The sequence below is a fragment of the Mus caroli genome, chromosome 3, assembly GCF_900094665.2.
Source record: "Mus caroli chromosome 3, CAROLI_EIJ_v1.1, whole genome shotgun sequence".
Classification (NCBI taxonomy): domain Eukaryota; kingdom Metazoa; phylum Chordata; class Mammalia; order Rodentia; family Muridae; genus Mus; species Mus caroli.
The window spans coordinates 147,553,943-147,569,247 of NC_034572.1; the positions used below are offsets into that span (position 1 = coordinate 147,553,943).

Here is a 15,305-nt window from a genome sequence, read left to right on the forward strand (position 1 = left end):
GAAGCTGGTTTGCATAAGATGTCTGTGTGAGTTCACAGTGATGTTGAGCGGCGATGGCCCCTGGAGACACTGTGCATGTCCATGAGCCTCGTGGTAGCCTTGTGACCTAGACTTGGACAGTGTGTGTAGAGAAAGGCAGTGATTTTGGAAATAATTCTGGTATTTTGATTTGGGGCAGCAGGGCCAGAAGAAGAGTGGTTGGCGCTCACTCATAGGAACCTGGATGCTCTCAGGACGATCAGCCTTCCAACGCTGAAACTCCTGATTCCTGGATTTCTCTAATGCATCTCACAATGGAGTAAGAGATGCTGAACTTAACTCTTAACCAAAACATTTGTCACTCTTGATGACAAAGAGGTCCTCTTAAGTCAGACTTTGTCCCATTTCCTATCTAACCTTAACAAACTAAAACTTCAGGAGGTTTAAATCCCTTCTTACTACAGCCCTTACCCTTTGGGGGAGAGGAATTCGATGTTCCACCACCTGACAAGGTTAGAAAATGTACCTGTTTCTGTGCTATTTCCCAGAGGAGAAAAAATTATGCTAGCACTCTAGAAAATGTGCATCCCGGGAAATGTGCCACAGTTTTGGACCCGGATCCCACACCTATTTATTTCTGAAGAGTTAAAGAAATGGAAATATATGCTTCAGGGCTCTTTCCAAACTTACTTATTGAATGTAGGAGTCCAAGGTCCGACATGGTTGTTATTTCAAGTGAGAAACTTCTCTCTGAGAAACAGAAAATCGGTGCATTAAGGAACGAACGCACAGTGGTTACCTGCTCCCATCCCCCCGCTCCTTTTAAAGACACATTCTGCATGGTGGTGGCTAAAAGGTGGCAGCTGTGCCAGAGTCCTGGACCCTAAATCGCTGAGCAAAAAATGAGAGGGGGAAGCTGTGATTGCTCACAGTACAGGAGTGAATATGTGCTCTCAACCACAAATCAAGCAAGCTGGAAGGGAAAAAAAAAAAGCCCAATCAAGGCAGTAATGGCCTCCACTTCACAATCAGACAAGTGCTTCATACTTGAGAAATCCTACCATTTATAGCTGATTGCTAACCCTGGCCTCATTTCTAATCTAAAGGGCGAGTAATAATTTGGACAAGGAATTAGAACAACTTCCCAACAATTTAGCAAATTGTTATTATTTCAGGGGGAAGGGAGGTGGGAAGGAGTTGCTTTTGTAAAGAGTGTCTCTTGTGGGCTGCCACTTTCATGACATCAAATCCCATCTCCTCCATGCTAGCGGAGGAACTCACAGATAGTGGAAAGAAGTGAAAGGAGGGAAGGAGGGGGAGAGAGGAAGGAAGGGAGGCAGGGGAGAGAGAGAGAGAGAGAGAGAGAGAGAGAGAGAGAGAGAAAGTTTCCAAGGAATGAAGAAACAGGGCTTAATGGGGCTGTGACTTCTTTTGACAACACTGACCTATACTATCTAAAGTAAATCTGGACACTTGTCACTGTCATCGCAGTTTTAGGAAGGGTTTTGACCTTTCAGAGGATTTGACTTCTTAAAAACACCATAAAGGCTCCACAGGCTGTTTTCAGTTGTGGCAGATTTGACTCAGGAAAAGTTACTATTTCTAGAAACCTATAACATCTCATGTGTGTATACTCTTATTTCAGTATGCCTTATGGTAGAGCATGTTTCTGTATTCTTATTAGAACCCACTGGACACAATTCATAATTATTTCATTAACACACTAATCCACAAACTCGACAAAACCACAATGTAGGAACTATTTTGAGATTAATGTAACTTTTCCACTGAGCAAGCCACGTGTATATTTAATATTCTCTGAAAACAGTTGTGCATACATATCAAATGCAGTACTTTATTAAAGAAGTCAAAAACATGCTGTCTTATATTTTGAAAATTTATTCTTAAATTTATTTTGTATTTATGTGTACGGATGGATGCCACATGTGTTAAGTGTAGAGTCCAGAAGAGTACATCAGACTCCCTGAGTTGGACTTACAGGCAGTCTTGAGCTACTCAGTCTGGGTGTTGACTGCAGAATGTGGGTCCTCTACATGAGCATCCAGTGCTCTCAATCACTGCGTTCTCTCTCCAGCTCCTAGGATGATGTTTTCTGAAAAAGAATTAGGCTGGTAGGAGTATTGGACAGACAGACAGACACACCAACTCACAGAAACAGGAGAGACCACGAGACTGCTTGCCAAGCTTCTTAGTCCCCTACAAATGAAGATGCAGAGGCAGAGGATGGGTAGGAATGCCATAAAGAAGAAGGCAGCCTGTGGCAGTTCCGACAGAGACCCCAGTGTCTCTTGGACCACACCTGCATTGCCTTTTTCTTGCCTGAATTCCCCTACACCTGACAACTCGATTTAAACTGTGTGTTTCTGCACAGACACCAAGGACTTTGAGGTTAGCAGGCAGCTTGCAGTCTACTGCAGGAATATCAACTCTTTCTCTAAGTCTGGCCACTTTTTGTTCTCGTCCTAATAACACTTTTATGTCCCATGGAAGGTTCAGAACAAACTGCCAGCTTCTGGAAATATATCTGGCTTAAAATTTTCCCAGATACTTAGAACAGACCCTTGGTAGTGGAATCTCAGCATAGCAGGGTTCTTCCACATCTGGCTATCAAGGTAAGCAGCCAGCAGACTCCTGGTCTCTGTCTCCGAAGCTACTCAGAATAAATGACAGGTCTGGAAACAGGCCACACTTCCATGTTAGTATTGAGGAGGGCATCCTAAGTAATTGACTTCTTTCTAGTGGATGAAACAGCTTTCTTTTGGTATGTTTAGCAAATACGAGGTATGGGGAATATATATGGTTTTTGAATCAAAGGAAATATTTTTATTTTAGATTGGAAACTTCAAACGTTAACAGGTTTTATTTCATGAAGCACAACAGACTCGACACAGATCCAAAACTTATTTATGTTGATGCCTGGAGTAAGAAGGCTGTGCTTTCGAGATAGCAGAACTGATTTATGGCTAGTAATTACCCACTCCATTCAATATAAACAGGATCATAATTCATATTCTAGAGTCTACAGTGCATTTGAAAATGCCCAGTGCAAACATGAAAATAGTGTGTAGATTTTTTTTTTTTTTTTTTTTTTTTTAGCATTATTACCCATGCCTAGTTCCTTGGTCTCCAAGTTTTTGTAAAGAAATAATTAATTCTTACTGATAACTTCCAGGTAATGACAGCAAGGGTACTTCTTGAAAAAAGCCTGAACTTTTCAACACCTTTTGCAGTAGAATACCTAAGATATTGTAAAGGAAATGGGGATTGTACTATTAGACAAAGTCTGTCCTGGTGGCTGTATCTGCTGCACAGCGATTTGAAATCAAGAGTTCCCCTGTGGCTCAGGGGGCCACAGTGATACAGGCTAGAAGCACCCAGTCAATATGAAGACTAGAAGACAGGTTATATATCAGAGGAGCCTCAACCCCGAGGCCCGCCCCCAGCTCTGGATGCCTGCCATGTGCTAATGTTTGGGGAGAATTAATGAAACTGAACTGAGGAGAAATTGAAAGCATACTGTTGTTTCACATTCGTAAAATTAGAAAAGGTGACAACGTAGGTCCTGTGAAGGCTACGTCCCCAACCTTCTCTTGTATCACGCTTGATTACCACGAGCTGAAATGACCCCTCCTGTTAAAACACAGGTTTTCTGTTTAAAGCCACAATCCCAGGCACCAGACATTTCTAACTGCTGGGAGGTCAGGCAGGTTTGCCAGACACGTTCAACTCACTGTTCGGTCAACTTCAGAGACCTCACCGTGGCTTCGAGAAGGATCTCTCTCTCTCTCTCTCTCTCTCTCTCTCTCTCTCTCTCTCTCTCCTTTCCCCATTTAATGCAATAATATATAATCATATATAATCCTTTAGGACACAAAAGTGATTCACATTTTTTTTTCTAGAAAGAACTTTTCTTTCGTGTATCACAGTAGATTCTTAGGCTTCTGATGTAGCTTTTAGCAGATGTAGCTACAAAAACAGAGGATTCGTAAAATTTCCGGCAATGTTTTGTTAAGGGCGGAGTGCTGAAGGACGGACGGCAAGGCAGGATTGCCGGGTAGCCGTTACCACATTAAGAAATCCGCCTTTTAGGGACGAAATGAAAAAGCACCCGAGCATCTCAGCTGTGTAAATCATTACTTCGATGTAAGGAGGCGTTTAGCATTTGTGTTTAAGAGCTTGTGTCACCAACATGTGCAAATGAATTCCGCAGAATCTGCTTAATTGATTTTTTTTTTAAATCTTCAAGAGCAAATATGGGGATAGAAAGGTGATATTATGGGATTCGGTTCTCAGGCTTTCTCAAAACTCAGCACAGCCGTAGAAAGAATTCTATTCAAGCACAGCAGAGACAGGGTGGGGGCAAAGATTCAGTAACTGACCAACGGCTATCTTGTGTTTGCAATAAATAAAGCTATTAGATACATATCCGTGTGGCTTAGAGAAGGAAAGAGTAATTTAAAACAAGTTTTAAAAGCCTAATTTTAAAAACCTACGACAAAATGAAACTTTGTAAAGCACAGGCATTCAAGCTTCTTGGAAATAGTAATCAGTGAGACAAAGACTAAAAAGCCAAGAGATGCAGAATTTATAAATGAAAAATGGGAAGAAGTGAACGTAATAATAATAATAATGATAATAATAATAATAATAAATGAGGGTTTATAATACAGGGTACAATGAGAATTACTTTCCTAACATAAAATTTGCTGTAATCAATTTAAGAAACATATTATTTACTTAGGCATATTAAAATATACAAAACCATGTTCAAATGTATGTTTGAGTCTAGCTATGAGTTTAATTTGGAAGGAACACACGAATGTTCTAGTACACTCATTGCTACCAGAGTAATTATTTATGAAGAATAAGCCATGATGACAAACTTCATTACTCAATAACATTGGTAAACATTAAAATATTTAAAGAATAATGTAGTACATTATGGTTCATTCTATTTAAATGTCACAATCATAGCAGCCTTTATGCCTGTATTTCTTTGAATTGCTAGAAATTGGTGTGCTGCTCATGCAAGCTGATATTATAGTCATATGACCTAATTAAACATTGGGATTCATTTTTAAATGTATAATTACCAGAGTTGTCATTTTTAAAAACGTAATTACTGCTTTCTACATTAGTAGCAAAACTTGGCATTCCCGTCAACAGGGCTATGGAAAGTTTCTCTGCAATGTTTGTCTTTTCTTGTTGTAAAGAAACAATGGAAATAATTTTGGTGTGGAAACTCGCTTTAATTATTATTTTCCCGGAACAGATTTCTGGCTTTTAACACTAAGGATTCCTGCTCTCAGAATTGTACAGAATTGCCGTATGCATTTTGCTGTCATTTGTAATCCATTCATCCTTGTTGATAGAAACACATTTCATTCCGAGCGTTTGGGGAATCCACAGACAGCACCGGTGTGATATGTAAGCGATGCGGCTCGCTTCCCTTATTTTAAAACAGAGCCGGCTCAATGATTTGGGGCTTTGGGGAAGAATTCTTCATTCCTGAATTGCTCAGAATCAATCACAACGGCCTCTCCGTTATTTCAATATCGCAAATCCCTTCTGATTAGCCCTCTTTAAAAGAGATGAACTGGCTTCAGAATTGTTTGGCCCTGTTGGAAGCCCTGTCCTGGAGAATGACAGATGAAGTAATTAAATTGAATCGTGTGTTTTCCACAGAAAGAAAGCATGATTTGAGAGCCAATGTGGACGATCCCCTCATTCCTATATTTAGATTGCTCACGTCAGCAGGGCAGCAGGCCACTGACCAACAAGCGAGGCTCGGGATCACATGAAGGCTTTTTAATTTTAAAAATATGGAAAGATTAAAGAAAGAGAAGTAATAAAAAAGAAAGAAAGAAAGAAAACGGCCGATGAAATAAATGTCCCCACTTGAAGAGCTATCCTTCACCCCGAGTGAAAGAATGCCCCCTTTCCCACTTAGAGGATTGATTTACCCAGAGTGCAATATAGAAACGTCTGCAGAAGCAGTTAAGCTGAGGAGCCAATGAGGAGCCCCGCCAGAAAGTAAGCGCTTCAGGTTCACGGAGGAGCGCCTGCCAAATTCCTCTGTTAGTTTGTAAGTGAAAATACAAATGCGATATTTAGCAAAGCTGCTCCTTTGTCTTTTAAATGGGACGTGTAAACTAGAGATTATGCGGGCGAGCCAGATCTTACTTGAGCTCCATCTAGCAGCTAGTAGCAAGGAGGTAAGTCATTGCCGGTTTCTCAACATTTGATCGCACATGTTTACAGGAAGGGCAGAGCTTCTAACCAGCCTCCCCTCCCAGTCTCTCTTAGTTGATTTCCACGTTCACACAGCCAAGCCACAACAGTTGACTTACACTCTAGCTGTGATGTACTTGGAACAATCTTTGCTCTACTGGTCCTATTGACACTTCAGCTTTAGAATCTCAGAGGAAACCAGTGTTGCAAAGACCCTCGAAACGGAGATATCAGAAATTCTCTGGAGGGTCTGGAAGGACGCTGAGTTAACAGAGTGAGGGCTGCATGCACAGCCAGAGTTTGCTCTCTAGCAAGAATGTAAAAAAATCAGGCACAGTCCTGTTTTGTAACCCCAGCACTAGGGAAGTGGAGACAATGGACTCCCTGGGGTCCCCTGGCCAGACAGCCTAGAATAACTGGTGAGCTATTGGCCAAGTCAGCTACCCCATCTCAAAACAGGGTACACAGTGCCTGAGGAAAAACATCTGAGGCTGACCTCTTGCTTGGTCAGCACATGGACATGTGCAACCACAAAACCACATATTCACCCACACACTTAGAATGGCCATTTGGAATGGACAGCAGTGCATTATTTAGATTGGATTGTTAAATGTAGATATTGAAGCATTTTGTTTGCTCAGTGTTAAGCATTATAATGAGCATAAAGATAGAAAGGCCCGTATGAAACGTGGGAGCTTTATACTCATAGAAGAAAACAATTTAAGGCGAAAATCTATACAGTCTGGATGAATTTGGCTATAATTATCTACTCTGTCCAGAACACTTGTAGATTCAATACAGATGTATTGAAACTGTAATTTCTCTAGAAGTGCATTTGCATGCACACACACAGAGGCATGCACACACACACACATACACATACATATACATATGCATTCACACACAGATTCATCTTTGAAATCGCACAAATAGGATTACAAATTTTTACTTACATACCTAATAAGTGAAATGTACTTAAAAATATGAAAGTGAACAGAACAATTTTAAGTACATACATAGACACACACAGACACACACACATACACAAGAGACACACATACACACAGATGTACACATACACACACACACTCACACAGACACACCTCAGACTAAACAATGAAGCACTTGTTTTTTTGTGTTCACTTTTTTAATGTATCAGCTTCAAATATTCCTGATAAATAGCTTTTTAGCACGAAATACTAAATGACTAAAATATTATCACTTTGCATATAATTACTATAAAAAGACAATAGAAGTTGGTTTCATAATGTCTTTTGAAAAAAATAAACCTTGGGAATATTGTAGGACTGTAAATAAAACACAGCCAAGCTCTTGAACTTCACCAGCGCCTCCTAAACAGCTCTCGGACTGTGTGTGCTACTCTGCCACCTGGTGGCCAATGTAGGCAATTAGTCAACGTTCTGTTCGCCCCTTTCTTGCCCACTCTCTGTTTTGTAAAACCGGTTAATTAAACTTTCCTCTGACGCCATGCCATTCTTGCTGCTGTAGGAGGCATTGATAGTTTATGCCATTCCAAAGCAACACGCAGACAAAACAGGTGGCATTAGGAGCCTGTTGTTTTCTTTTTGTTGTTGCTGTTGCTTTGGTTTTGAAGAAAGGGTTTCTCTGTGTAGCCCTGACTGTCCTGGAACTCTCTGTAGACCAGGCTGGCTGGCCTCAAACTCAAAGATCTGCCTGCTTCTGTCTCTCAAGTGCTAGAATTAAAGATACTTGCCACCACTGTCCAGCTAAGGAGTCTCATTTCAAATATTAGAATTAAATTTATTTGTAACTATGTGAAATTTTAAGCTAAAGATAAGCCATTGAGAAAATAATTTTAAAGGAGAGAATTCTGTTATAATTTTAATTTAAATTAAAGGCATACCACCATCAGCAGGCAGGAACTTATTGTTAAGATAAGGAAATTCACTAAGATTTTTGATCTCTCCTTGCTGGCTTTCTCTAAAGACATACACGGAGTTTGTTTTAGTCCCATCGTGCCTTGGAGAGAGGCTGAGAGTTAGTCATTATAGCTGAGAAACAAAGGGCTGCATTAAGTGCTATCATGGACAACACTCCAAGGCTTTAATGGGAGCTTGTCACAGAGCAGAAAGAAGAGGAAGGCACTCCTGCCAGTGTGTCCTGAAGGTGAGATGAGCTACAAGGTACAGCCTTGGAATAGGATCATTTGTTAATAACTATCACACATGATGAACAATTTCATAATTATATATAAAAATAATGCACTGTCACAAGTGCAGAACCTAGAGGCACAGATGCCAAAGGGGCCAGACTCATGGGCTGGAGATTCACAGGATGAGGCTGGAGTATCTTCTGGTTTGTGCAAGACAAGAACACCTGGAAAGCACACAGGGGCAACCTGGAGACTCCATGGGCTACACCTGGGACAATGCTAGCATTAACATAAATGGTAACAGCAATGACTCTTAGATCACTGAATAGAATAATCCATTTGACAAACGTGTGTGTGTGTGTGTGTGTGTCAATACACGTGCATGCATGTGTCATGGGATAACAGGAAAAGAAATAAAGGAGTAATCATGTCATAACTGATTTGGATATTGTGAGTCGATAGTGAGACAGGTGGGTGGGACTTTGATCTAAAAAAAAAAAGCAGTATGTTTATAGATTCCCAAGTGTAGGCGTTTGCAACTCCCTCTTTCCAGCGTTTTTCATTATATTCTGGGAATTAGACACGAGCACTGTATTGCATCATTTCCATTTCCAGCCCCTAGCTCCTCCCCTGCCCCCACACCCACTCCTTCTCAACTTCATGTTCTCTTTAGTTATTATTGCTACATATTTACAACCTGCTGAGTCTAGTCAGAGTTGTTCGTATGTTCTTGTGTTTAGAAATGATGCTTTGACACTGAATAACCCACCAGGGGTTTCTTTCCTGGAGAAGACTGATTCTCTCTTAGCAGCCATTAATTGCCTGTGGCTCTTAATGTAGGGTGGAGCCTTGTTAAATTTCCCCCAGCCCTGCTGGCTTGTGAACTGGTGGTATTATTGTGCAGGTTGTCAACCTGACTTTATCGGGCCTTGGCCATGTAGGTATATCATTAATGGAAACACAGTTGCCTATCCACATTGGTAGGCTATGGAAAAAAGTGCCTCTGTATTGATCACTAAGTCCTTCCCTTGTTATTATTCTGTAAGCATTTATAGGGTATAAGGCACTATAAGCTATCTCAATGTGTTTTAACACTTATGGGAAGACATACATGGGCACACGAAAATACAATGCTATTTTATATAGGAGTGGGAGCATCTGCTGATTTTGGTATCCGCAGGGATTCCTGATCATATCCCCCCACATAGAGTGCTTGCCTAGCATCCATGAGGCATTGTTCAATTCCAAGTACCACCGGGTGCCATGATACACACTTAATTCCAGCATCCAGAAAATAGAGACAGGAGAATAAGGAAATTGTGATGGCTATTCAAGCTTGTCATCTTGATTATATCTGGAATGAACTACAATCCAGAAATGGAGTCATACCTTTGACCTAGATCCTGAGGCTGGAAGACACAAGCTTTTGATCCAGATTATGAGGTAGGATGACACATTCTCTTAATTTACATAGACACACACCTTTAATCCAGATCTTAAGGCACACCTTCGATCTGGGCCATACCTTCTGCTGGAGGCCTGTATAAGACAATGGAAGAAGGAAGGGTTCGGTCTTCTTTGCCTGCTTGCACCTACTCGCCAGCACATCTGTTGGAACCTACTTCTTCAGGATTCCAGCTTCTACAGACCAGCTGAGACACCCAGCCTCCTGGCTCTGAGCAAGTGCTTTATTCTTGGACTTCCCAGGCACAGCTGGCCATTGTTGAGTTAGTATGGACTGCAGCCTATAAGTCATTTACACACACACACACACATACACTCATACACACATGTATGTATGTATTCATTCCATAAGCTCTGTGATACTAGAGAACTATGACTAAGACAGAAGTCAAGGCTATACAGAGAGTGCAAGGATAGCCTGAGCATTCACAATGGGTCCTCCCTCAAAAAGAATAGGCAGAGTTCCGTACATCTTGAGTATATACTGAGATGCGTCCATGCACTTGATTATACACGTGGGTGTATACTATCTAGACTCCATGGGAGAGGGGCACATATAATCACCCTGGGTGAGGGGCAAGCAGATTCTCAGAGTGTCAGTTTTCTTCAGTTTTGAAATGATTTCAATATAAAAAATTAAAAAGGGTCGCTGAAAAATAACCAGAGAGGCCATGGCACCATTAGTCACAAAGCGTGTCTTAGAATTCTAGGTTCTGGGAATCTTGTCATCTTGTCAGAAGAGCTGTCTGTGTTGGTTATTTTCTTGGCAGGAAGATGAGGTGTCTGGAGGCAGCACATGCAGAAGGCAGGTCCTTTGTGGCTCACAGTCTAAAAGGACACACCTTACTTTGGTGAAATGTGGCAGACTTCGTGATGGCTGGGGTGTGTAGCTGCGACATCTCTCATCCCAGGGGCAAAGGGCTAGAGGTCTGGGGTGGGAGCCAGGGCCTGGCTGTAATCCGTAACTGCCCCACCCCCACTCAGTACTCCATCTCTTCCAGCATGGCTCCAGGACCTGAAGGTCTGTGTCCTCCTCAGTGCCACCATTTGGGCAGCCCAGGACCAAGGGTTCAAACAGAGGGGACCATGTGGAGATTGCACATTCAGTCAGAGACAAAGGCTACCTTATACTATGCAGCTATCAAGTGACCTTGTTTTTCTGTAAACCTGAAGTGCTGTTAAAAAACAAAGTCTATTTGAATGAATGAATGACTCATTTCACAAGGACGAACACTGTTGAGGTTTGGTTTGTAGCTACGTAATGAAATGCTAATTTCTGTATTCCAAGGTCTGGTTGCCTCAAGACAAGTCTAGAGCCTCAATTCTCACTTATACCAGCTTTTGTTGTGCAGACCTTGTACCTTAATTTAAAACTATTGGTTGAATAAAGATGCCTACACCCTGTAGTTGGGCAGAAGAGAGGTACTGGGGCTTCAGTTCCCTAGCATGAGGAGGGTTGGAAAAAGGAAGAAGGCACCATGGGGTAGGTGGATCCTGAGAGCATAGCTGTCAGGGGGGCCAGTTGGAGCAGGAGCGGCCAAGGTGAAATGTGGCAAGTGATATCTTGGGACTACTGACAGATGAGTAGACAAAACAGCACAGAGGGTTGGTATATGCCCAGCTCTAGTGCTTTTAAGGCTTATAATAAAGGTTTTGGTCTTTTATTTGAGAGTTAAATGATCTAAAGTGGAATACAAACCTCAAGAAATATTTACTGCAACAGAACAGACAAAATTCTAGGAAATTAAACTATTTTATTGGGTTTTAGCACATTAACATTTGTACCTATTTGAATCCCTATTAGGACCAACCCATACGTGCAAAGCACCACAGTGGGGTAGGAGTATATTTTTATTGTATTCCTTACATAGCAGTGTCAGATCTATTTCCTCATCTCCAATTCGATTAAAGTCACTCTGGCCTCCATCACAGGAGAGAGGCAGTGGTCATTTTTCAGAGTCCCCCAGCATTTATTCCAGGAACCAGTGCCCTCCCTCTTTTCATAATGAGGACAGGACAGCTAAATTGCCATGTTAGGGGCAAGGCACCTGTTCTCTGTTAACTCAACGCACCCACTTACTATGTAGAGCTGGCTTTCTGGGTGTGTGAGCTGTGCAGTTGCCTATGCTCAGAGTATCTTGCTCTATGGTGTTAGAGGTGGCTCTGTTGGTAGAGTGCTTGCCTGGTGTATACCAAAGCCTTGGGTTTGATTGGTTCTTAGCACATACACTGGATGTAGTGGCCCATGCCTGCATGAACTAGAGACAATGCTAAATATACCAAATACCATCTCAAAAGAAGAGAGAGAGAGAGAGAGAGAGAGAGAGAGAGAGAGAGAGAGAGAGAGAGAGAGAGAGAAGTCTCAACCTTGATTTCATTCTTGGTGGTAGCTATCTTCAAATTCCTAAACATCGTTATACAAAGGGCTTTGCATTTTGATCTTGCATCCGTAGGAACTGTAGCAGTTTATCTTTTTGTCCTATGATACACTAACACAGTAACAGGTTTGTTTCTCTCCAGTGTCTATCCAGGGCTTGCCACCACAGACTGACACCCACAGGGACCAACTAGTGAGGTGTCTGTCAGAGAGCTAGCAGTGGGAAGGGTCTGAGGGGAACTTGATGACTCTTTTCAAATGTTACAGCCAGAATGTGGCTGGCTGAGTGTCATGTGTGCCTCCAACAACCCAAGTTTTCCAATTAAAGGGGACAAACAAAACAAACCCTAGAGATGCAGTTTTACTCCAACTGTGAGCTCATTGTCCTTTAAAATCTTGACCCAATTAGGAAAGCTTGCCCTCTTGTGAGCCACATGAAACGTATCTGCTTGGCCATAACTTGAACTCCAGAAACAAAGCTTGTGGAACCAGGAGTCAAACCTGGGCAGTGAATGGCTAGCCCAGGGAGAAGCAGAGAATGCCTTCTAGTTCAGAGGCTAAAACCCAGGGTAGTCACTGCAGCTCAGGTCCCTTCCCCGTGGTGGCTCTACCTAGGGTCCCCCACCACCACCACTACATGGTAACCATGCTGGCTGTTCTGTTTACATGTTGTCACTCCTTCTGACTGCTTACCTGGCAGATCATTTAGATTTTATTCAGTAATTCAGAAGCCATGCTCAAGACATTCTAAGACTGTAAGTTTCCTTTCCCTACCCCAGTTCCCTACCTGGCAGCGAGCTGTATATGCTTATACGTAATGTGCAGCTGCAGTTTCAAGAGTGCAAGTTGTGCAAGGCACACGCCACACAGCACCACACAGCACCAGGGCTTCCTGCCATGCCCTTCACCAGAGTGCAAACACAGCATTGTCTTGAGCGTAGACAGTATCACAGGTGCTTGCTCATCTAAGGAATCCACAAGAAATCTACAGGGGAGGTCTGTTACAGCCTCTGCACATGTGGCTTCTTTTCGTGCTATCTGGAATAAGCCTGTTAGGAAGGGCTCCTAAAATGCTGACTTGATCGACTTTATTTACATATTTAAGAAAAATAAAGATGACGGTTACGGTTACTCTGTTTCCAGCTTGCCAGTATTTGAAATCACCTGACTCAGGAGATGTGTTTGTGTTAAGCAGATCATACTTGTCTGCGCCAGGGCTTCTCAAACTTCTGACCTGTATGGGCAACTGTTCATATGTGTTCATATCCACACTCAAGCACATAGATGTATAACCAGAGCTAATAAAATACATCCTAATAAAAGTTTAAAAAGCAATGTGTTTGGACATCTGACTGACAAAGGTTGAACTTGTGACAGTTAATTTACTCAATTTGATGAGATTTGGAATCACCCAGGAGACATACCTCTGGTGACTGTTTCATGAGGTTTAATCAAGAAGATCCATTCTGATGTGGGCGGCACCATCCCCTGGGCTCCCTGACTACGGATGCAATGTGACAAGTTGCCTCAAGCTCCTGCTGCCAAAGCTAGAGATGGCCTCTGCTCCCATGATGCTCCCTGATGCTGTCAATGTCATCTTCATGACTGGTACATTTGAAAACAATGAAGTCACCTTCCCTTCAATGAGGAAAAATGGTAATGCTGCAATAGACTACTGCTGGTCAATGCTCACTTCCTATCTGATCCAGTCATCCCTCAAGTGCGAGCACAGCAGGTGTTAGAATTTGTGCAGAAGAAATGGAAACCCACAAAATGAATGGTTTGCTCCAGGCCCTCTGACGTCAGAACGCACGTCCTGACCCTTCAAGCTGTCCCGGCACATGTGTTCTAGTTTATGTGCATGTCTGTGTCTTGGTGATCATGCCCAAGCAAGCTTAGAAAAAGCTACACCCATGTGTCTCAGCAGCTGCTAGCAGCAAGCTCTGGTGGTGAGAGACAAAGTAGACAGAAGGCACAAGTATTTCCCTGAACAAAATACTGACATGTATATCAGTTACTTTTACCCACATGGCCAAAGTGAGAGGAGACACTTGTCCAGGGCAAGAAATGCAAATTCTGAGCTGCTCCGTAAGAAAGGCTCAGGGTTGGAGTGAGGTTGTTCCCATGGCTCCAACCCAAATGCTCATGATGCTGAGGCCACCTCAGAAAAGAAGTAACCTCGCTTTTCCTATTTGACATAAATAGACACAAGAAGCTTTAAGTTTATTTGTAGAGTGACTCCTAATGTGCTTAAAAAAGCAGTCTTCAGAGAGCAAACATATACAAAGATACTTTGAAAAGCCATTTACACTGAAGTTTCTCTAAAACAGAGACATTAACTCTTGCCTCCTGTAGGGTTGATGCCCTCAGCAAGCCTTGATACTCTTGTAAAGAGCAGCCTTATACCATGCACCAGAGACGACACTGTGCCAGGCCTCAGTCGTCTCCCAGGAAGAGTGCAGCACTGATTTCCAGGCCATCACCGTCTTCTAGCTCCCTCCCGTTGTCTTCAGTGGTCGATGGGCTCTGTGCTTTTCCTTGGCTCTGCCTATTCTTATGAGTACAAAGTGGGTTATTTCTCTCTTTGATCTTGGAATGTGAGTTTGAAATGGTTTCTCGTTTGACAGCATGTTGTAGGCAGTTATAAAACCTGTAAAGAATTAAATATATGGTTAAATATATGAGTATTTTGAAAATGAATGACTGAAACCATCCTCGAACCGGTCCTCTGTTTTGAAGCGTGACAATGTCGTGTTTTAACCTTATAAAGTCAACCGACTACACCTTTCTTTGCCTTCATCGCTGTAAAACTATGTTTTCAACTCTTTAAGAGCAGCACTCACAGGTGAAGTCAGCCATGCAGACGCCATGTCTAGTTGAGCACCTTGTTTCCATCTCTGCCTGCTGCTTCCCTTCTGCTAAATATTCAGCTCCTTCCACCACATCACAACAGAGACAGCAGCTACACAACAGGACAGAGACAGCAGCTACACAACAGGACAGAGACAGCAGCTACACAACAGGACAGAGATAGCAGCTACACAACAGGACAGAGACAGCAGCTATACAACAGAGTACAGAGACAGCAGCTACACAATA

General features: G+C 42.3%; 1 protein-coding gene across 3 annotated transcripts in view; it reads right to left on the reverse strand.

Moving 5' to 3' along the window:
• Positions 1-13,128: 13,128 nt before the first annotated feature.
• Tyw3 (tRNA-yW synthesizing protein 3 homolog) overlaps positions 13,129-15,305 on the reverse strand; it is a 17,726-nt gene continuing 15,549 nt past the window's right edge. Inside the window, exon 5 of one of the 3 annotated variants that reach the window (XM_029475100.1) lies at positions 13,129-14,856. In XM_029475100.1, coding sequence (XP_029330960.1) covers positions 14,643-14,856 — 214 coding nt within the window. In that variant the 3' untranslated portion in view covers positions 13,129-14,642. The remainder of the gene's footprint in view (positions 14,857-15,305) is intronic. The other 2 variants (XM_021158470.2, XM_029475101.1) reach the window with 2 other exon arrangements.